The sequence below is a fragment of the Nomascus leucogenys genome, chromosome 20 (genome assembly GCF_006542625.1).
Source record: "Nomascus leucogenys isolate Asia chromosome 20, Asia_NLE_v1, whole genome shotgun sequence".
In the NCBI taxonomy this organism is placed as follows: domain Eukaryota; kingdom Metazoa; phylum Chordata; class Mammalia; order Primates; family Hylobatidae; genus Nomascus; species Nomascus leucogenys.
This window is the reverse complement of record NC_044400.1, coordinates 1526795-1547999: the sequence shown is the minus strand read 5'-3', so window position 1 is coordinate 1547999 and position 21205 is coordinate 1526795. Positions and strand designations below refer to the sequence as shown.

Here is a 21205-nt window from a genome sequence, read left to right as displayed (position 1 = left end):
TGACCCTCGGAGACTGAGCCCAGGACGTGGCCACCTAACCAGCACCTCCCCCGTGGCTGTCCCAGCCTCACGGTCACGGGCCAGCAGTCTGGGAAAGCCACTTACACGTAGTGCCCGGATCCTGACCCCGGTGAGGGACAGGCAGGGGTCCCCTGGGATTGCGGGGGGTGTGGTTCTTGGAGCCGAAAGCACCAGCTACGCAACAAAAGAGTCTGAAACCAGAAAATTCTTTATTGCAAAGGTACAAAAGCGGTCACAGCAGCAGGACGCACGGCAATAAATTAGGTGGTGGCCGCAGGGACGCGGCAGGGCGGCGGCGGCCAGACACGGGCCCACATGTGATCTGTTCTCAATAATTTATAACATGATAAAAAGCAGCACAAAAAATAAATAATGAAATGGAACTGCCAAGTAGCACAGAGGTCAGGGTGAGGCGGTGTGGCGGCGTGGCAGCGTGGGGGGGGCCGGGGTCCCCACGCCCTGGAAACGCAAAGACCTGGATCTCTTTGGGAAGCCAGAGGCACGGAGACAGAAAACAAACCCATGTGACAAAGAGGCCCTCGTCTTTTTCTTAAATAAAAAAATCCATATATTAAATCATGACAATGAAATTTCAACGATCTGAAAAGAAAAGCAGAACGCGCCGTGCTTCCCCGGCCGGGCTCTGGGCGGTGACAGCGGCTCCGTCCACCCTGGGGACCGGGGAATCCCTTCTCTGGCAAAGCACCACAGGCCAAGGGCAGGTGGACGCCCACGGCCCACAAGACGTGGACACCAAGAACCCCAAGACGGGTCAGAACTGGCCACCCGCCGCGGCCTGTCCTGCGGGGCCCAGCTGCCTGGTGCAGTCCATGGGAAGACAGAGGGGGACGGCGGGCAGCCCAGGCCTCCGGTTTGCTCCCAACTCCCACCTGTGCCCGTGCCCCCCGGCTCTGCTCTGATAGATTTACAGTATCAAACTGGAAAAGAAAGATTGTTACGAAAAATCTGTAGATAAACTGTGAATATAATTTTATATCTCTATATATTTTCTGTTTCTCTCTTTAAATATCCCCCTGGTCCTTATGACATCCAATATGGATTACCTACCACGGCCATGGGGGCAACGGCTGTTTGGGAACACGCAGGCCTTTGCTCTGTAGGGACCCAGCGGTCCTGGCGGGCCTGCAGCTTCCCACTCAACTTCTAACAGCAGACACAGAACCAAGTCACAGCCCCGGGGCTGTCTGTCCTCTGCCCTCCCAGCGTGGCTGGCACCGGCCTGGGCTCTGTAGCCGGTGGGGGCTGTTACTGGGTGGGCAGGGGCAGCTGAGAGGGAGCTGGGGCCCCAGGCACCACCTTACATGTCCTATGTGGCGGCCCCCGGCCGGCGGCTCGCATTCCACCAGCTCCCCCAGGCAGGGGCTCCGCAACCCCCGCAGCTCCCCCTGCAGAGACCCCAGTCACAGGAGGGACCCTCAAGGCGGCTCTCCAGGAAAAGGAAGCCCAAGGTGGAGTGCCAAGCCCACTGGTGCCTCAGTACTCTTGGAAGGAGGAGCAGGCAAAGGCTCCAGGTGAGGACTGAGTGCCGAGGCCACACCTGCAGCCCATGGCTGTGCTCCTGGGGGTGTGCACGCGGGAGTCACGTCCACGAGGCTCTCCTGGCCTGGTGCCTGCTGCCTCCCCACCCGCCGCACCCTCTAGAGTGCCAGGCCCACTCCTGAGCTCTTCTACAAGCCAGCCGCATCCTGGTCCTGCCCCTCAAGGCTTTCCACCTGCTCTCGCACACGGCTCCCGCCTCCTCCCACCACTCCACGCAACGTCCTCTTCCTTCCACCTCCACGTCCACGTCCACCAACGTCCCCCAGGCTGCACCCCCTCTCCCTAGACTGCAGCAGCCCTCCCCCCTGCCAGGCCCCCAAAAGACCTCCTCGTTCCCCCTGCACTGACCACAGCTGGTGAGCAGCAGCTCCAGGACACAGAGCCCGAGTCCTGCTCACCATCAAATGACGGGGCACCCCTGCCTGTGTCCGCTGACATCCAGGACGGCCTGTGGGGTCGGTGTCTGGGGGGCCGGCTCCTATAGGCAGGGGCTTCTGCGCTGTGCTGCACAACCTCCTCGGGTCACCAGAGCACAGGGGAGACCTCAAAACGTATGAGCCACTCTCTCTGCCACGTGTGCCCACAGGCCCTCCCCCAGTGAACAGCAGCAAGCTGCACCCCCTCAGCCCCGGTGCTGTGATGGCAGGCGTGCCTGCACACACACGTGTGCATATACACAGACACCACCCCACGCAGGTGGCCTCCCACACCGTGCCCACTCACGCCGGCCCCCGCTAAGGCAGACGTGGATCACGGGCACTGCAACAGGACAGCTGGAAGGACGGAGCTGCCGACGCACAATCCATGCTCCTCCCCGGGGACTGCGGAGTCGGTCAGGGCAGCCAGGGGCTCCCGCACCAGCTGGGAGGCCGTGGCAGGACAAGTGTCGAAGGCTGCTTACAGCAGGAGTGGAAAACAAGCCCCACGCTAGACCTGACCACAGGGGCCTGACTCGTGGGGCCGTGTCTTCTGGCAGCCCCCGCAGAGGACACGGAACTTCCCGAGGGCCCTTCCGTTATATGTCCCGACTCCCACAGGCGCAAGATACCAATTCCCACACACAGACACATCCTGCGGGGAGCAGGTGGCGGGCGTGTGTGTGTGTGTGGACCGGCGTGCAGCTCTGGGTCCACGGGAGCCCACGCTTCACCCTGCACCACAGTCTCATCCTGGTGTGAGGTGCCTGCGCCCGAGGGGCCTGCACTTGGACTCGGATGTCGAGAGTCTGCGTCCCAGTGAGAGGTACGAGGGGCGTGCCCCGCCCGCCCGCCCGCTGCCCGCCACCCCCCGCCCCCGGCCGGCACTAGGATGCGGCCGAGAAGGGCACAGAGGTGGAGGAGAGCTCGGCGGACTTGACAATGGTGATGACGCTGGTGGTGGCCACCTTGGAGGGCGCCACAGGTCCCCGGGCCACAGTGCGCGCGAAGGTCTGCAGCGCCTCGTACTTGGAGCGCAGGGCGTCCAGCTCCAGCCGCATGCTGCTGTTCTCGCGCGCCAGCTTCTCCACCTCCTGCTGCAGCTCCACGCGCTGCCGCTCCAGCTCCTCCTTCTGCGTCACCCGCTTGATGCGGCAGCTGGCCGCGTAGCCGCGGTTCTTGAGTGTGCGCCGACGCTGCTTCAGGCGGGTCACCTCCTCCTTGGTGAGACCCCGCAGGTGCTGGTTCAGCTCCCGCACCGACATAGACACCAGCTCATCATCGCTGAGCACCGGGGCGTTCTCGCCCACCTCCTTCTTGACCTGGGGGGCCACAGCGCAGGGTCAGCGGCGGGAGAACGTGGGGTGTCTGCCTGGGACCGGCACGGGGGTGGCCAGGGACCCTGCGGTGCCCCTGCACGCCCGCACTCTCTCAGGGCTGGCCTTCACCATCCGCACCAGGGACCGCAGGACACTGTGCACGCAGGCAGCCCACATGACAGCTGTGGCCCCACAGGACCCTTTCTGAACAGGAAAAGCCAGTGGTGACATCGGTCACTCCTGGTTACCGACAGCCTCAGGGCCCACAAGGACCCGGAGCGCATGGGTCCTGCTGCTGGGACTGAGCCGGCCCACAGGCACACGCCGTCGCAGGCAAGCGCCAGGCACAGGTGGGCTTGGGCCTTGGGAGCTGGAGCATCGCGTTCACCAGAGGCCACGCTGCCCACGCCTGCTGCCAGGGGATGAGCTCATGCAAAAGCACCCGGCAGACACACGGCCCAGGCAGGCAGGCATCAGACCCTGCCACGCCCTCAGCCTGGGAGTCATCTCCTGGAACCACAGTCCCTGATCCTGACCCCACCTCTCCTGTGAACATCCCTCGGCCACAGCAGCCCCCCTCCTCCTGGCAACAGGGAGGCCTCCATCACAGGCTCAGGACGGCCCTGGTAAAGCAGCGGCTATCGGGCCGGGGGGCCTTTCCCACGCCTGTGCTTGAGACGGGGCCTGCCTGGAACCAGCCTTACCTTTAATGCCTTGTTCGGTTTGGGATTAGTCGTCATAACCCGGGCACGGTCACCAGGACAGAGCTCCCTGGAACTCGTAGCTGGAAAACATGGACAAGCAGAGAAGCCGGTGCAGGTCAGGGCCGGCAGCGCCCGACGGGGTGGCCACCTCCCATGCAAGGACGCTCCTCAGCCCGGGGTGGACAGTCACAGCACCCTGAAAACAAGACGGGGGCACCGTCCCGGCCCAGCCCGTCCTGGGGGGCTTCCCAGGGGGTGGGGCATCCTGGCCCAGCCTCCGTCCCTGCCTGAGGGTTCAGGGGGAGGTATGGCTGCACCTCACACTCTAGCACAGTCCACAGAGCGGCTGGGACCGCCACCCCAGGGCCTGGCAGCCAGGTGCAGCCCCCTGCTGCCCTGCAGACCTGGGCTGCAGCCGCCAGCGCTGTGGGGTGACCAGCAGGCGCCGGCAGTGGCTGCTTCCTGTTCTTACTCTCCCTGAGGTCAGAGAAGACGTCTGTACCTGCACAGCACAAGGTGCCCCGTCCTGAGGACCAAAGTGACCGGTGGCAAAACCTCCCTCCCCCAAGATGGCTGTGCCGGCCCCAAGGAGCGTGGGGCCCCGCTGGACAGCGACCCTACCCTGGCAAAGGCTCCGGTGCTCCCGACCCAGCCTGGATCCCCGAGAGGGGGCCTCTGGGGATCCCCTGGCCTCACCAGCTTCCCCCACGGTGGGCTTGGGTGGAGCCCCAGCCGCCCTCCCGCCCCGCCCTCCCCACAGGCCACGGGACACCTACCACGGCCCTGGCCGCTGCAGCTGTGACATCACAACCTCCACCTAAGCTGCCCCCGAGCGAGGACCCTGCGGCCCAAGGGGGTGTGCGGTTCCTGAGTGGCGGCAGGTCCGGGGGCCGCGGCCAGAGACCAGGGAGGTGGGGGAGCCGCCGCCCTGCCGAGCATTTGACCGTCTGGCGGGAGTCGTCCCCGCCACCGCCCCCGCCACCGCCCCCACCGTCCTCACGTCTGCATTGTGTCACACATTCTAATCATTCATGAAAAACCCAGCCAAAGCATCCCGGGCATGAGCCCTCCGATAGTTGCCATGGCGACCTTGGGACGGAGCCAGCCTCCACGGTTGTCATGGAAACCGAGAAGCCCAAACGCGATCCTGACTTCAGGTCAGGTTGCGCAGACATCACGAGGCCGGCAGGCAGTCAACAAACCCATTTGCACCCGGCGGCCGGGAGGGGCGGGTGGAAGGCGCCGGGCAGCTCACGGGACAGGGGTCCACAGCACCCACTCCCATACCCCAAACACCAGACACGGGTTCCCGCAGGAATGTCAGAGCAGCACACAGCAGTCGGGGGCGTCCTTGGTCAGCACCTCCATTGGACATGGGCATCATGGGGCGGGTGACCCCATCCCGTCCTCCCTGCCGGCCCAGGACCCTCCCCACACCCTGGGCCAGGGAGCCCCCGGGCCCAAATCCCTCCACCCTCCAGCCCTGCCTCCGATGGGGGCCCCACCCCCGCAACCCACCCACCCCCACAACCAGAGGGCCGCACAGGTGAGACAGGGTCCTGCGCCAGGCTGCCGAGTCCGCTGCCCCTGCCAAGGCCAGCTGCTCTCAGGGCGCTGACGTAGATGGCACAGGACGGCACCAGCCGGTCCTGGGGAAGGCCAGGTGGGCTCCAGGCTCCTCCGCACCCTGCCCTGGGGGTGAGGGTGACAGTGGAGAGGCCGGGGCCCAGCTGCCTCCGCCACCGTGGGGACCTGCAAATGCCGGCGGCTGGGAGCACCATGAGAAACTTTTCCATGTCAGAGGGAGGGGCCGCAGGCACCGCTTCCAGCTCCACTGCGAGCACGTCAGTGCACAGGCCGGCCACGACATAGCTATGCAGTGAGTCACCAGATGTTTACAGAGCCGCGCGCATTCCCACACACCCGGGCCTCCCACCCAGCAAGGACCCGCTCCTGGGCCCCCGGGCCCACTGCCTGCCGTGGCAGCACAGCCGGGCGGAAAAGGAAGGTCCGGGGGACAGGACCGTCTGGCCAGACCCACGGTGACGTGTGGGGCTCGGCCGGATGCTGGGGCAGAGTTCAGTGTGGGGATCTTTCCACTAAAAAGATGCCTCCCGCGATGCCCTGTGACGTTGCGGAGGCACACGGTAGCCGGGGACGCCCCAGGAGGGGCGGCTGACTACTTCCAGGAGGTGAAGGTCGCCAGAGCTGCTGAAGCATGCCTGTGTCCCGCTCAAACCCCCAGTACTTCGAGGCACACCTGCACTGGGGCCCTCCGAGGAACCAGAGACCTGGCAGACGCAGGGCTCCCAGGGGGCCCCCACGCCGTGCTCACAAGCATGCCCCCCACTTCCTTGGGCAGGTCACAACTCTGCTCTGCCAAGGAAGCCTGGACCAGCCACGCGCCCCCCAAGAGACGATGCAGCAGGGACGGCCCAGCCAAGTAGCAAAGCTTCTCTCAGGAACCCAGCACGGGATGGGATGGTGCTGGCGCCTACCTCTCCCCACCATGCACAGAATAAATCCAAGCAGCATTAACCTAACGTCGCTTTAAACATCAGAGGCAAGAAAGATGACAGCTTGCTTTGGGAAGGACATTCAGAGAAGAGTTTTGTATGGGCAAAAAAAGTTTGTAAAGCAACTGATCTAAAAATGACGACTGCCCTGAACGGGGTTTTATGAACTGTCCGACCTCACAGGGCCTCAAGGGCCGCCGGAGCGCATGTAGAAAGGGCTCCTTCCCCAGGGCCAGAGATGCAGCCTCAGGGTGTCATCCAGGGGGAGAGCGTGCCTGGGGTCGCAGAGACGCCCATGACACCGGCTTCCCGCTACCCCGGGCCCAAGGCAGGGGCTACTGCATCAGCACCTGGTCAGCACTGCAGCCAAGCTCCCCTCCAGCAGCCCCCAAGGAACGACGTCCTCGCATTGTCTCACGCTCAGCAGCTAACAAAACACCAGCATCGCCACGCACAAGCACCTGACGGCCCGAGCTCCTCTGAGTTTCAGTGGAGTCACCAGAGAAGTGCAGTGTTTAGCGCCACAGCGGGGGCCTGGGTGGGCGGGTCTGAGTTTCCGCTGTGGGGCCCCGACAGACAGCCGACCTAAGTAAGGGTGCAGCGCTCACGCCCCACGTCCCGGGAGCAGTGCCGGGCAGCAGACTTCTCCGGCACCACCTATAACTTGGAACAGCTCTCAGGTGACTGGTTTTCTGATGGAAGAGGCAGGGTTTTCAACCCAAGGCCAGACACCTCAACGTGACGCAGAACTAAACGAGGCTCAGCGGGGGTCATCATTTCCTCTCAAGGAAAAGGAACTGCCAGCAGCCTCAGATGGAGGCAATTCCTGCGGCTGCAGCTGGGGATAAGTGACAGGGAGCTGGGACGCTGGGTGCCCCCTTCCAGGATCCAGACCAAGGGCCTGGGCTCCACAAAGCGCAGGGCAGGGCGGCTCCACCCAGGGAGGCTCCTTGCAGAGGGTGAGGATCCAGAGCCTGGGCTCCTGGCGGCAGGGCAGGCAGCCCAGGGTCAGCCGTGCACAACTGTGCTTTCAGGAGCAGGTGAGCCCCAGGCAGCCACCTCCGCCACGGAGGATGTTTTCCCTTTTAATTTTCATTTTAGAGACAAGGTCTCACTCTGTCACCCAGGCTGGAGGGCAGTGGTGCGATCATGGCTCACTGCAGACCTCCTGGGCTCAAGCGATCCTCCTGCCTCAGCCTCCCGAGCAGCTGGGACTACAGGTGGGCACCACCACACCTGGAGAATTTTAAACTTTTTTGTAGAGATGGGGTCTCACCATGTTGCCCAGGCTGGTCTTGAACTCCTGGCCTCAAGTCATCCTCCTGCCTCAGTCTCCCAAAGTGCTGGGATCACAGGCATGAGCCACCATGCCCAGCCATTTTTAACTTTTTAAGTCCCAGCAAATACTCACTGGTCATCCACGGGTCTGACCCTGCTCAGTAGGGGGTTGGCGTGTCTTGCTGTGCTGGCACAAGCTGAAAAGACCTGCTTTGGGGCCCAGGAGAGAACATTTTCTCCATAAAGTTGGGACCGGGCACGGTGGCTCTTGTCTGTAATATCAACACCTCCAGAGGCCGAACGCTTGAGCCCGGTAGTTTTAGATCAGCCTGGGCAACACAGCAAGGCCCCATCTCTACAAAAAAAAAAAAAAAAAAAAAAAAAGAATTTTAAATAGCCAGGTGTGATGGCACACGACTATGGTCCCGGCTACTTGGGAGGCTGAGGTGGGAGGATTGCTTGAGCCGTGAAGTCGAGATTGCAGTGAGCTGTGATCACACCACTGCACTCCAGCAGCCTGAGTGACAGAGCAAGACCTTGTCTCTTAAAAAAAAAAAAAAGAGAGAGAGAGAGAGAGAGAGCAAAAGTGAGTTGAGAGCTGACGGCTGGATGACCCCTCTGAACGGTCCCGGCTGTGGATGCCCACAAAGAAACGGGGATTTCAGCTTCGGGGCGCTGATTCTTCCCAGATGAGAGGACGCATCGGGGCCGCCGCTTACTCTCCGCGGCCGGCATGGGGGCTCTGGATGGGTCACTTGTTCTTGCCCAAGGGGTGAATGACAACACAGACTCCATGCCCCACCCCCTCAGCCGCCCAGCCAGTTTGATCAAGACAGAGTGGCTCTTCCACTTCTATTCTCCATGGGTCTCAGAGGATGTGGGATGCGGGAGAGGGAGGAGGGGCGGGAGGGAGACCAGGAGCAGAGGACGGGAGCTCCGTGCGAGAGACTGGGGTTCAGAAACCCAGCAGCACAGCAGCAAGCACCCTCCGCGCCCCCCCCCCACCAGTGACTCCCACGACAGGTGTAATCCACAAAATCAGAGGCCGCCCAGGGTGTACCCGCCTCTCCCGGGAGCCTTTCTGCCAGAGACCCCAAGCCGGGCACCCTCCACACTGGGCCGCAAGGGTAGGTGGGGCCACTGTGGCACTGGTACCCAGTGGGTGCCTGTCAAACATGTGTCAACCAACTAATTGCAGCCCGGCTGGTCCCAGAGACCAGCCAGACACCCTTCCTACTGAGGATGGGGTCCTACACTGGGAGGACCCCCACTGTCCGGCTGTCCCGGACACAGTCCCACTCAGCATGCAGGAGGCACCCCACTTGGCACCCCCCAGCCTGGCCCATACCAGCCAGCAGGCTGGCCCTGGCTGGCTGCCCTCCAGCAAGCCACGACCGTCGGCCCGGCTTGGAGGACGTCTGGTCACCTTGCATTTGCAGTCTGAGGAAGCTGTGTCATTCCGCTACATCCAGAGGTGACTTAGGCAGCTGCAGCAGCAGAGAGCAAACTGCAGAACACACCACACCCCCTCCAGTCCCCGCCCTGGCTCCCACCACACCATCCTCCTGTCCTCGGCCTCCAGCTCCCTGTCAGCATCCTGTTCTCCCCCGGCCGCCCTGGGGCTTCAATCCACTCCCAGCCTCCAAGTCCAACCAGGGGCATTCCGGGGGGCCCAGACGCCCCCCATCCCCCAACCGCATCATTCACTGGAGTTGCCCCTGCCCCTCTTTCTTTTCCTCGTCCACGCGCCGACCAGGCTTGATCCCAGCCCTCAAGCCTCTCCCGCCTGAACCCACAGCACCTGCCCAGGCTCAGGCCTCCAGCGTCTCCTGTCTGGACCACAGCTTTGCCAAATGGGATGCCCTCACCCTGATCCTGGTGCCCCCCACGCAGCCCCACAGGCAGTCAAAAGTCTTGGGGTTCCTCCCAAACCCCGACTCCCCCACCCCAATGCTGTTTCAGGTTTCTGATCACCATCTGCAGAGAGCACGTGGTTCCTTGCCCTGCTTCTTCCAGAAACACTCCCCACTGCTCTCCTCCTCGGGTGGGCAAGCACCCTCTACCAAGGCCTGGTTCTAGATCCTTCTGGGGACAGGGGGCCTCCCCACGGCACGGTGAGCTCCTTGCAAGCAGGGAGAAGGTCTTCCCTACACCCCACATGAGCCCCCACTGTGCCAGATGAGCCGGCCCCGCATTGAGGGCAGGGAGAGGGCAGTCTCCACCCCAATACCTTCCCCAGGACACCCGACGCACAGTGCGGAGAAGCAGGCAGGCTCTACACCAGACCCCACGGGCCCTCGGGACAGGCCAGCAGACCTCAGGGCCTGGGCTTCCTCATCTACAGCAGCCGGTCGGGGGGGCGGGGCATGTGGCCACTCAGGTTCACTTGTACTTGCTCTAAAACTCTATGATTTTAAGACGACACTCCCAGTTTCCTGAAACTGTAGGAAAGCGGAAACATGACGAGTCTGTGACTTATAAAAAGCAAAAATAAATAGCGGGGAAAGGCATCTTCCATTCGCGGAGAGCAGGGAGGGTGGGGACGGAGCGGTGAGTCACTGTTTACTGTTGAAAGGCGGCCACACGGAGCCTTCTCCCAGCTGGCCAGATTTCCATTTCCCGTGTGGACTGGACCCGAAACCCAGAAAGTCCACTCCAGAAACCTTTAGACTCAGAAACAGCTGGGACAAGAACAGGCACAACTTCTTCTCGGTCTGGGTGGCAAACAGCTTTGCCGGAGACTGTAAACAAATGCAGCCATCGCTGAGCCCCGTGGGTGAAGGCACACGCCTTGTGGCCCGGAAGACGGTCTCCCTTAACAGCAGCCTCCCGGGTGCACACAAAGGCTGGCGCCCCGACAGCCCCGACCCTCAGTAAACGCTGGCTCCCGGGTTTACCAGCACCTGGGGAGTCAACGCTGCGGGGAACCAGCCCCTCAAAGCCCTGACTCGGTTCAAGGATAAAAGGCAGGAGAAGCCTGCTTTGTTTTTCTGCTTTAATAAATGTCTTATTTTGGAATAATGAGAGGTCTAGTTTTAAAAGCAGACTCCCTCTCCCAAGGTCAAACTCAGACATTCCTACTGGGTTACCTAAGAAAGGGAGATGTTCTCATAAATGGCACTGGACGCCCAAATAGGGTGTAGGTGTGTCCCAGACACCTGCACAACCCACCTATGCTCTCCAGACCCCGCCCATGGCTTTTAACGCTCCATGTCCCTGAAGACATTGGGCTTGGAGAAGCTGCACAGGGCACCCCACTCTGTGTTGGAGATCTCCTTACAACAACACGCTGTGACAGTGAAACCTCAGTGCCAGTAAAAAGACCTGGCAGCCCACCCTGGAGAATCAGAGGGGTGGGAAGGGCGGTGCCAGAGCCGAACCACACAGATATCCCCTAGCCCACGGTGTCCTGCGGTGGGGGGCGTTTTGAGTCTCAGGATCTTCCCAAGGCCAGGCACCTGGCCAGAGAGTGGCTGACTGCCTGTGGGTCACCTGGTGAATGAATGGTGAGTGGATCTAGTTTCTGCCTCAGCTACAAGAGCCGCTTAAGAAGCAAGAAACAGCATGCTCAGGGACGCAGGACACCGGGAGAGGGACACGGGAGGCCCTGCGAACACGGACGCACACGGTGTGAGCGTGAGAATGCAGTGCAGGGCCACTGCTGTGTCCCAGGCGGACCCAGGTCAAGGGCCAAGGCCAGGCGGGGTCCTGGCTTTCTGGGTTTCTCGGTGGCGCCTCTCATCCCACCCCCCAGGATCTAGAGGCTGTGCAGATGCAGACATACACACACACACACACACACACACACACACACACACACACAAACACAGTCACCACAGTCACGGGCACATACACAGTTTCCTGAACTTGACAGAGGCACAGAAGAACCCACGCAGTGAGAGCGGGAAGAGGCCTGAACCCCTGCCCCACACGTGAGCAAAGGGACGCGCCTTGGGGCCACTGTCACCTGCCCCCCTCCCGCCTCCCCACGGCCTTCCTTCCAGCAACCCTGGCAGGTGGGCGGCTGAGAGACACCAGTCCCAGGATCCCGCCTGTGGGGAGACCCGGTTACCCCCACCCCGTCCCCCAGGCACGCGTGGGCCCAGCCATTGGGCCACAGCGCCGCCCGTCACCGGGAGGAAGCGCGGGGGGCAGTCCGGGGCCGCACGCGGAAGCCATGCTGGGGCAGAAGCCGCGGGGAATCCACGCGCCCGCGCCCTCCCCGCGCCTCCCGCACGTGGCGCCCGCCCCGCCCCCCGCAGGTGTGAAGGCGCGGGCCCGATGCGCGCCGCCGACCCGCGTGGACCCCCGTCCTCCCAGGTCTGGGTTCCGCGCCCCGGGGCCCCCGGCGCGGCAAGCATGGCCCGGGCGGCACGTGCAGGGGAGAGAGCCTCGCGTCCAGGGGAAGCCCCCGGGCCTGCGGGGCGGGGCCTACCTGGGCAGGTGGCCGGGCAGCGCCGCGGGTCGCATGAGGGTCTCGGGCCCCGCGCACCCAACCCCGCCACCCTCGGCCGGCGCCCCCGGGCGGCCGTGACTCAGCGACCAGGTAGCCCCGGCCCCGCGCCCCGGTCCCCGTCCCAGCCGCGGCCCGGGCCCCGCTGCCCCACCGCCCCTCACCTGGCGTCGCGCGGAGAGCGCGGGCGCGCGGCGGCTCCTCGCGGGCACGCGCTGTCCTCGCGCCGGCGCTCACTCTCGCGCTTCCCTCGGCCGCCGCCGCCGCCGCCGCCGCCTGGCGCTCGGGCTCCGACTTCGCGAAGAACAACAAGTCCCCCCCCGCCGCCCGCCGCCACCGCGCCCGCCCGCCCGGCTCCCCAGCATCTGACACCGCTTCCGGGATCCGCGGCGAGCGCGTCACGCCGCCCTGCCCCCCTGGCCACGCCCCCTCCCCGCCCCCGCGGCCACGCCCCCTGCCACGCCCTCCTCTCCCGCCCTGGGGGCCGCTGGCCCCGCGCGCACCTGCAATCCCCGGGCTTTGGGAGGCCCTGCGGGAAGATCTCTGGAGGCCGGGAGTTCAAGACCAGCCTGGGCAACATAGCGAAACCTCCCTTCCCCCATTCTCCGTCTTTACAAACATAAAAAACGTTAAGGCCAGCTGGGGACGTGGCTCATGCCTGTAATCCCAGCACTTTGAGAGGCCAAAGCAGGAGGATCGCTTGAGCCCAGGAGTTCCAGACCAGCCTGGACAACATAGTGAGACCCCATCTCCACAAAAAAATTACAAAAATTAGTCGGGCGTGGTGGTATGTGCCTGTAGCCCCAGTTACTCAGGAGGCTGAGGCAGGAGGCTGGCTTGAACCTGGAAGGTGGAGGCTGCCATGATTTCATCACTGCACTCTAGCCTGGGTGACAAGGTGAGACCCTGTCTCAAAAAAACAAAACAAAACAAGCAAACCAGCAATGTAAAAATGGAGATAAGCAGCTAATGATCACAGCCTCTGTGGGTGGGGCCAGCCCCCTTCTAAAGCCCCAGCTGGTGGTTGCCAGGGGATACAGCAGGCCCAGGATGGGGTTAGGGCACCACTGGCCCAAGGAGTCCTGTGAGGGATCCTCAGGTGGGGGCTGGCGCCTGAGGGAGCTGCCTCTGCTTCCTGTCACAGGTGGAGGACAGGCTGGAGAGGGGATCCGTCCGGAGCCCCTTGCCACTCTTCTGGGTCCCCAAGTCCCGCCCCTCTCTGAGCGCTGCAGGAAGAGCAGTTTCAGGCCTGGGCAACCAAGGGCCCCCCAGGGCACCCATGGCATCTGCCCAGGGTTCTGGGAAGCCTGTTTTCTCAGCTCAGGTGGGACTCAGGAGCCAGTGCAGGGAGGTCTGTGCATCTTCTGGGTATCGTCCTTATCACCGCGTGGCTGGGGATTTAGGCAGCAGCCCAGTGGCCTCTTGCTGTGGAGCACGGGGGCAGCTTCCCGGGCCATCTCTCACCCCCACTTGCGGGTTCTGCACTGGCCACCTGGGAGGCCCCTCTTTGCTGAGGCGCACACGGCCGTCTGGGGCAGCCAGCCACAGTGATGCCTGCAACCTGGCCACAGAAACAGGTGCCAAGAAATAACTCAGCAGCAGCAGTAGCGACAATGTCCCACGTCTCCAGGATGTTTGCAGAAAGACATCCCCCGGGGATGGGAAGGGTGCTTCCCTTGTCCCGGCCCACACTCTGCACTCGGGGTCCTGGGATGCACTGGGAGCCTCCTGAGAAGCTGTGGCCGTCTCCGCGGGACTCTTTACGTTACTCATGGTGTCACTCCTCTAACCCAAATGCATTCTTTCCATAGCAGGCTTTTGTTACTAATCACACACTTGTATTATCTTTTTAATTTTTTAATTTGTATTTATTTATTTCTGAGATGGAGTCTCGCTCTGTCGTCCAGGCTGGAGTGCAGTGGCACCATCTTGGCTCACTGCAGCCTCCGCCTCCCGGGTTCAAGTGATTCTCCTGCCTCAGCCCCCCGAGTAGCTGGGATCACAGGTGCCCACCACCACGTCTGGTTAAATTTTGTTTTTGTTGCTGTCGTTGTTGTTTTGAGACGGAGTCTCACTCTGTTGCCAGGCTGGAGTGCAGTAGCGCAATCTCGGATCACTGCCTCCCAGGTTTAAACAATTCTTCTGCCTCAGCCTCCTGAGTGGCTGGAACTACAGGTGCCTGCCACCACGCCTGGCTAATTTTTTTTTCTTTTTTTGTATTTTTAGTGGAGTTGGGGTTTCACCGTGTTAGCCAGGATGGTCTCGATCTCCTGACCTTGTGATCTGCCTGTCTCGGCCTCCCAAAGTGCCGGGATTACAGGCATGAGCCACCGCGCGGCCAATTTTTGTATTTTTAATAGAGATGGGGTTCCATCATGTTGGCCAGGCTGGTCTCGAAATCGTGGCCTCAAGTGATCCACCTGCCTCAGCCTCCCAAAGTGCTGGGATTACAGGTGTGAGCCACCACACCAGCTGATTTTTGTATTTTTAGTAGAGACGGTTTCACCATGTTGGCCAGGCTGGTCTCTAACCCCTGACCTCAGGTGATCCACCCGCCTCGGCCTCCCAAAGTGCTAGGATTACAGGCGCGAGCCACTGCACCCAGCCTAATTTTTAAAATTTTGAATTATTTATTTATTTATTTATTTATTTGTTTTATGAGATAGCATCTCACTCTGTCGCCCATACTGGAGTTCATTGGTGCAATCACAGTTCCCTGCAGCCTCCACTTCCCAGGTTCAAGTGGTCCTCCCACCTCAGCCTCCTAAGTAGCTGGGACCAAGGGCTGGTGCTACCGTGCCCAGCTAATTTTCTTTGATTTTTTTGTAGAGACAGGATCTTGCTCTGTTGCCTAGGCTGGTCTTGAACTCCTGGGCTCAAGTGATCCTCCCGCCTCTTCCTCTCAAAGTGTTGGGATTACACACATGAGCCACTGTGTCTAGCCAAAGTTTACTTTTTATTGTGGTAAAGTAAACATCTCATAGAATTTACCATTTTAACCATTTTTTTTAAGTTAAAAAATATTTTTTCAGAGATAAGGTCTTGCTACGTTGATCAGGCTGGTCTTGAACTCCTGGCCTCAAGCAATCCTCCTGCCTCAGCCTCCCAAAGTGCTAGGATCACAGGTGTGATTAGATGATTAGGTTCGGCACAGTGGCCGTCACACTAGGCCAATTTAACCATTTTAAGTGTACAGTTCGGTGGCGTTAAGTACATTCACGTTGTGGTACAAACATTGCCACCATCCATCTCCAGAAATTTTTCATCATTTAGTAGTTCCTTTTGTAAAAAATGTTAAGTTCTGGCCGGGCAAGGTGGCTCACGCCTGTAATCCCAGCACTTTGGGAAGCTAAGGTGGGCAGATCACCTGAGGTCAGGAGTTCAAGACCAGCCTGACCAACATGGAGAAACCCTGTCTCTACTAAAAATACAAAATTAGCCGGGTGTGGTGGCACATGCCTGTAATCCCAGCACTTGGGGGGCTGAGGCGGGCAGATCACCTGAGGTCGGGAGTTCGAGACCAGCCTGACCAACATGGAGAACCCCATGTCTACTAAAAATACTAAATTAGCTGGGTGTGGAGATGCATGCCTGTAGTCCCAGCTACTCGGGAGCCTGAGGCAAGAGAACCACTTGAACCCAGGAGGCAGAGGCTGCAATGAGCCGAGATTGCACAATTGTACGCCAGCCTGGGAAACAAGAGCGAAACTCTGTCTCCAAAAAAAAGAAAAAGTGTGTGTGTGTGTGTGTGTGTGTGTGTGTGTTTTGAAACAGGATCTCATTCTGCCACCCAAGCTGGTGGGCAGTGGCACGATCCTGGCTCACCACAGCCCAGACCTCCTGGGCTCAAGTGATCCTCCTGCCTCAGCCTCCCAAGTAGCTGGGACTACAGGCATGCACCATCGTGCCCAGCTAATTTTTATATTTTTAAATAGAGATAGGGTCTCACTAGGCTGCTCAGGCTGTTCTTGAACTCCTGGGCTCAAGCAATCCATCTGCCTCAGCCTCCCAAAGAGCTGGGATTACAGGCATGAGCCACTGTGCCCAGCCTTGAAGAAAACATGCGTAACTTTCTTTGTAACTTCAGAGTGGGAAAAGGTTTCTCTAATCATGATTAAAAATCTATTTAGATTTTTTGTTTTATGGTATTTACCATAAAACAGATTCAAGGCAAAAATCCTCGCAAGTAAAGTCATAACACAAAGCACACACTAGGAAAAATACTTGCAACTCAGATCTACCAGGCAAAGGGCTCCTAAACATGCGTGAAAGCACACAACCAATAAAAGAAGGCAAAGGAGGTGAATAGATTGTCCACAGAAAAAGAAATGCACAGAACAAACACGTGAAAAGGTGTCCATAATCAGAGAAACGCACATCAGAGAAAGACATTGCAGTTCTGCTTCTCATCCAGGGGAATACCCAAATCAGACCTGGTGCCCCAGTGGCACGGCTCAGGGAGCGCGTCCTTGGACACATTGCTGGTAGAGGGGCCAGGCAGCGGAGCCCCAGGGCAGGAGTCTGGCCACACTGTCCGTGAGACCATGGCCCCGATTTGTGCTAGAACCCAGAAATCCCACTACTTCTTTCTCCTTCTCCTCCTCCTCCTCCTTCCTCTTCATCTTCTTCTTCTTCTGCCTCCTATTCCTCCTTTTTCTTTCTCCTCCTCCTCCCCCTCCTCCTTCTTCCTCTTCCTCCTCTTTTTCTTCTTTCTCCTCCCCCTTCTTCTCCTCCTCCTCCTCCCCTCCCCTCTTCTCCTTCTCCTCTCACTCCTCCTCCCTCTCCTTCTCCTCCTCCTCCTTTTTTCTTTTGAGACAAAGTCTCTCTCTTCTGCTCAGGCTGGAGTACAGTAGTGCAATCCTAGCTCACTGCAGTCTTGAACTTCCAGGCTCAAGTGATCCTCTCGCCTCAGCCTCCTGAGTAGCTGGGGCCACTGGTGTGTGCCACCACATCCAGCTAATTTTTATATTTTTTTCATAGAGACAGGGTCTCCCTATGTTGCCCAGGCTGGTCTTGAACTCCTGGGCTCAAACAATCTTCCTGCCTCGGCCTCCCAAAGTGCTGGGATTACAGGCGTGAGCTACGACACTCAGCCTCAGAAATCCCACTTCTAAAACTTGTGCCATTGATCTGTTTGTTCATGTGTGAAAGGGACAGGTGCAAGGATCACCGCGGTGACATCGACGGTCATTGTGACTGACTGAAAACAGCCAAGTTGCCATGGTTGAGGGACCAGCTAAGTCACTTAGCACAGCCACACAGTGGAGTACTATGCAGCTGTGAAAAAGAAAGCAGAAGCCCTCTGCGTGCTGATTTGGAAGGTCTTCTGCGGTACATTGTTAATGAAAAAGCAAGGTGCGGAACTGGTGTATAACATGCTACCTTGAGTGTTAAGAAAGGGCAGGAGAGAAAAACAGATTCGTGTTTGCACCGGTACAAGGAAGACTACAAGGATAAACAAGAAGCTAATAGAGGCCGGGCACAGTGGCTCATGCCTGTAATCCCAGCACTTTGAGAGGCCAAGGCAGGAGGATTGCTTGGGGTTAGGAGTTCAACACCAGACTAGGCAACATGGCAAGACCCCATATCTATAAAAAATTTTAAAATTAGCCAGACATAGTGGCACGTGCTTGTAGTCCTAGCTGCTTGGGAGGCTGAGGTGTGAGGATTGCTTGAGCCCAGGAGTTCAAGACCAGCCTGGGCAACAGAGCAAGACCCTGTCTCTACAAAATATGAAATAGCTAGGCTCATGCCTGTAATCCCAGCACTTCGGGAGGCTGAGGCAGGCAGATCACTTGAGCTCAGGTGTTCAAGACCAGCCTGGCCAACATGGTGAAACCTGTCTCTACTAAAAATATGAAAAACTAGCCAGTCGTGGTGGCAGGCACCTCTAATCCCAGCTAATCAGAACGCTGAGGCAGGAGAATCACTTGAACCCAGGAGGAGGTTGCAATGAGCTGAGATCGCACAATTGCACTCCAGCCTGGGCGATAGAGTAAGACTCGGTCTCAAAAACATAAAAAAAAAAATTAGGGCCCTGTGGTGTGCACCTGTAGTCCTAGCTACTCAAGAGGCTGAGGTGGGAGGATCACTTGAACCCAGGAGTATGAGGCTGCAGCGAGCTAAGATTGTGCCATTACACTCCAGTCTGGGCAAGAGAGTGAGACCCTGTCTCTAAAAAGTAAAAAAAAAAAAAAAAGCCAGTAGAAACAGGTGCCTTTGGCGGGTGGACGGGGCAGGGTGAGAAACCAGACTTCTCTGGAAAACCCGTTTTATGTTCTTTTGGCTGCCGTCAGGCCACATATTCAAAACTATACAATTAAATGGAAAGTGAGATAGAGGAAGGAATGCCTGCCTCGTGGGGTGGTTGTATGGGTTCAGGTTCTAAGGGGCCGTGCAGACCTTTGCCCCGTGCCTTGGTGAATGTCCCTGTTATTACGGCTTTATGGCAGAGGCAGCCTTAGTTACGCCCAGATAGGCTGTCCCTGTTTGCCCTGGGAAAAGCTGTGTGACAGCCAGGGCTCTGAGACTGGGGTACAGAGCGGGGCCTGCCTGGGGACCCCAGTGGTGCAGGGCTGGTTCTTGCAGGCAGATGAGTCCAATTGCACCATGAGCCCGGGGCGCCCCGAGAGGGGTGGGGTCCCTCCTACCCTCACTTCTTCCTGAGAGTTGGAGGTATGGAGGGTAACCGGGGGGACTCAGGTGGCCCTGGCTGAGGTTGGGGAAAGGAAGGGACACAGAGACCACCAGGATCAATTCTACTGCAGGGAGAAGACAGGCAGGAGCCCTGAGCATGGACTGTGGGAGGTGGCCCCAGCAGTTCTACCCTCAGGATGCCCACAGACTCTCCCCCAGGGACTCAGATCCCAGAAGAGTAGAGACTGGAGCCTGGAACAGGCTGGACTTCAGAACCCCCGGCCACATCCCACCCCCAGCTCGGGAAGTTCAGCGTGGCTCCCTGGGAGCTGAAGGGGGCCCAGTGTCTGCACCCCACGCCTCGGGAAGGGGCAGCCTCTGCAGAAAGGTGCTTGCTGATCGCCACACACATGATGCATGCTTCTTTGCAGGACGGCAGGGCTCAGCGGCGCCTGTCCATCTCCAGCACTCCCTGCCCCCGTGAGGAGGAGAGGGGATGTGACTCTCTCGGCAGAGGCAGGGCCACACCTTGACCTGGTCCGCCTGCACACTCAGGGCTGTCTTGGGTGCGGCTGGGTCAGTGCTGTGCCCTTGGAAAGCTCCACCTGAACAAAGGCCCTCCCAGGAGTGTGGGGGCCCCTGGCTGGGTCCCAGTGTTCAGGCTCCTCCCGGGAAGCAGTGATGGGCTGGGGCTGTTGGGATGGCAGGGGACCTCTGCCTGTGTGGGGAGCAGAGGGAAAAGGGGTCCCTGTGCATGTCAAATCTGGAAGAGGTACAAAGGGCCCCGGAGAGAGAGGAGGTGGGATCTGACTTCCCAATGCTTCACCACTTGCCCTGAGGGCACGGCTGCCACCCTTGAGCCTGCTCCTCATCCCTAAAATAGGAACAGGATCAACTTGAGGGCCAGACATGGGGAAGTTCTTTGTAAACTGCAAAGCGTTCTCAAATGAAAAGACCGGCTGGGCGCAATGGCTCACACCCAGGAGCTTAGGAGGCCGAGGTGAGCAGATCACGTGAGGTCAGGAGTTCGAGACCAGCCTGGCCAACATGGCGAAACTCCGACTCTACTAAAAATACAAAGATTAGCCGGGCGTGGTGGTGCGTGCCCCTGTAGTCCCAGCTACTCAGGAGACTGGGGTGGGAGGATCACAGGAGCACATGAAGTCAAGGCTGCAGTGAGCTACAATGGCGCCATTGCACTCCAGCCTGGGCGCTGGAACGAGACCCTGTCTCCAAAAAAAACACTCAAACCAAACAAAAACACAGTAGTTTCCACCCAGTGGTGACCTGGCCTCTGGGGGCCCCTCGGCCTGGACAGCTTCGTGCATCCTTGGTTGTCACGCTGGTGGTGGGGGAGGTGACCAAGTTTCTCTCCCGGAGCAAACCCCAATCAGGCTTCTCTGGCTCTGTCTTTGCTTTTTTTTTTTTTTTTTTTTTTTTTGAGACAGAGTCTCGCTCTGTCACCCAGGCTAGAGTGCAATGGCGTGATCTCAGCTCACTGCAAACTCTGCCTCCCAGGTTCAAGCGATACTCCTGCCTCAGCCTCCTGAGTAGCTGGGATTACAGGTGCCCAACACCACACCCAGCTAATTTTTTTCTATTTTTGGTAGAGACTGGGTTTCACCATGTTGGCCAGGCTGGTCTCAAACTCCTAACCTCAGGTGATCTACCCACCTTGGCCTCCCAAAGTGCTGGGATTACAGGCGTGAGCCACCACGCCTGGCCTAATTTTTTTGTTTTTTATTTTGTGTTGAGAAAGACAGGGTCTCATTCTATTGCCCAGGCTAAGGTGCAGCAGCGTGATCATCACTCACTGCAGCCTCGACCTCCTGAGCTCAAGCAATCCTCCCACCTCAGCCTCCCAAAGGCCTGGGATCACAGGCATCAGCCATGGCGCCTGGCTGCCTTCCCATTTTCCACAAGCATCATTGAATGATGTTTTCTTTTTCTCTAACAGGGAGTTGCTGCTGGCGTGGAGTAAATGGTAGCCAGGGAGGCTGGTCAACACCTGCGTGCACAGGACAGACCCACAGCAAAGAATCTTCCACCTACGGGCTGGGGTTGGGGCACCTGTTCCGGGGAAGCCCAAGTCCCTCTGTGACAGCCTTTCCCTCAAGCTCAGACAACAGCAAGAAGCAAGTTAAGAGCTGCCGAGGTTGAGTTGCTTTTGGGTGCTAGTCACTGGGTCAGGTATTCGACATTCCTCCATTAGACTCTTCTGAAGGGCCTGGCGAGACAGCCCATACGGTTCGGCTGTGTCCTCACCCAAATCTGGTCTTGAATTGTAGCTCCCATAATTTCC

At 59.3% G+C, this 21205-nt stretch overlaps 1 protein-coding gene and 2 pseudogenes across 3 annotated transcripts; 1 reads left to right on the top strand and 2 right to left on the bottom strand.

The window, feature by feature from the left end:
* Window positions 1-211: 211 nt before the first annotated feature.
* LOC115831941 lies at window positions 212-2596 on the bottom strand (annotated as a pseudogene). The gene has a single exon (XR_004027429.1). The product of XR_004027429.1 is annotated as an uncharacterized LOC115831941 (transcript).
* On the bottom strand, window positions 212-12631 carry MAFK (MAF bZIP transcription factor K). 2 transcript variants are annotated; one of them, XM_003278683.3, is made up of 3 exons: window positions 12432-12631; window positions 4021-4100; window positions 212-3319 (listed from the first exon to the last, which is right to left on the bottom strand). In XM_003278683.3, exons 2-3 carry the CDS (start codon window positions 4054-4056, stop codon window positions 2885-2887), a joined length of 471 nt encoding a protein of 156 aa, XP_003278731.1. In that variant the 5' UTR covers window positions 4057-4100; window positions 12432-12631; the 3' UTR covers window positions 212-2884. The 2 variants fall into 2 exon arrangements, with proteins under 2 accessions (XP_003278731.1, XP_003278732.1); XM_003278684.4 differs by lacking the exon at window positions 12432-12631 and adding an exon at window positions 4797-7622.
* LOC115831809 lies at window positions 8343-9444 on the top strand (annotated as a pseudogene).
* Window positions 12632-21205: the final 8574 nt, after the last annotated feature.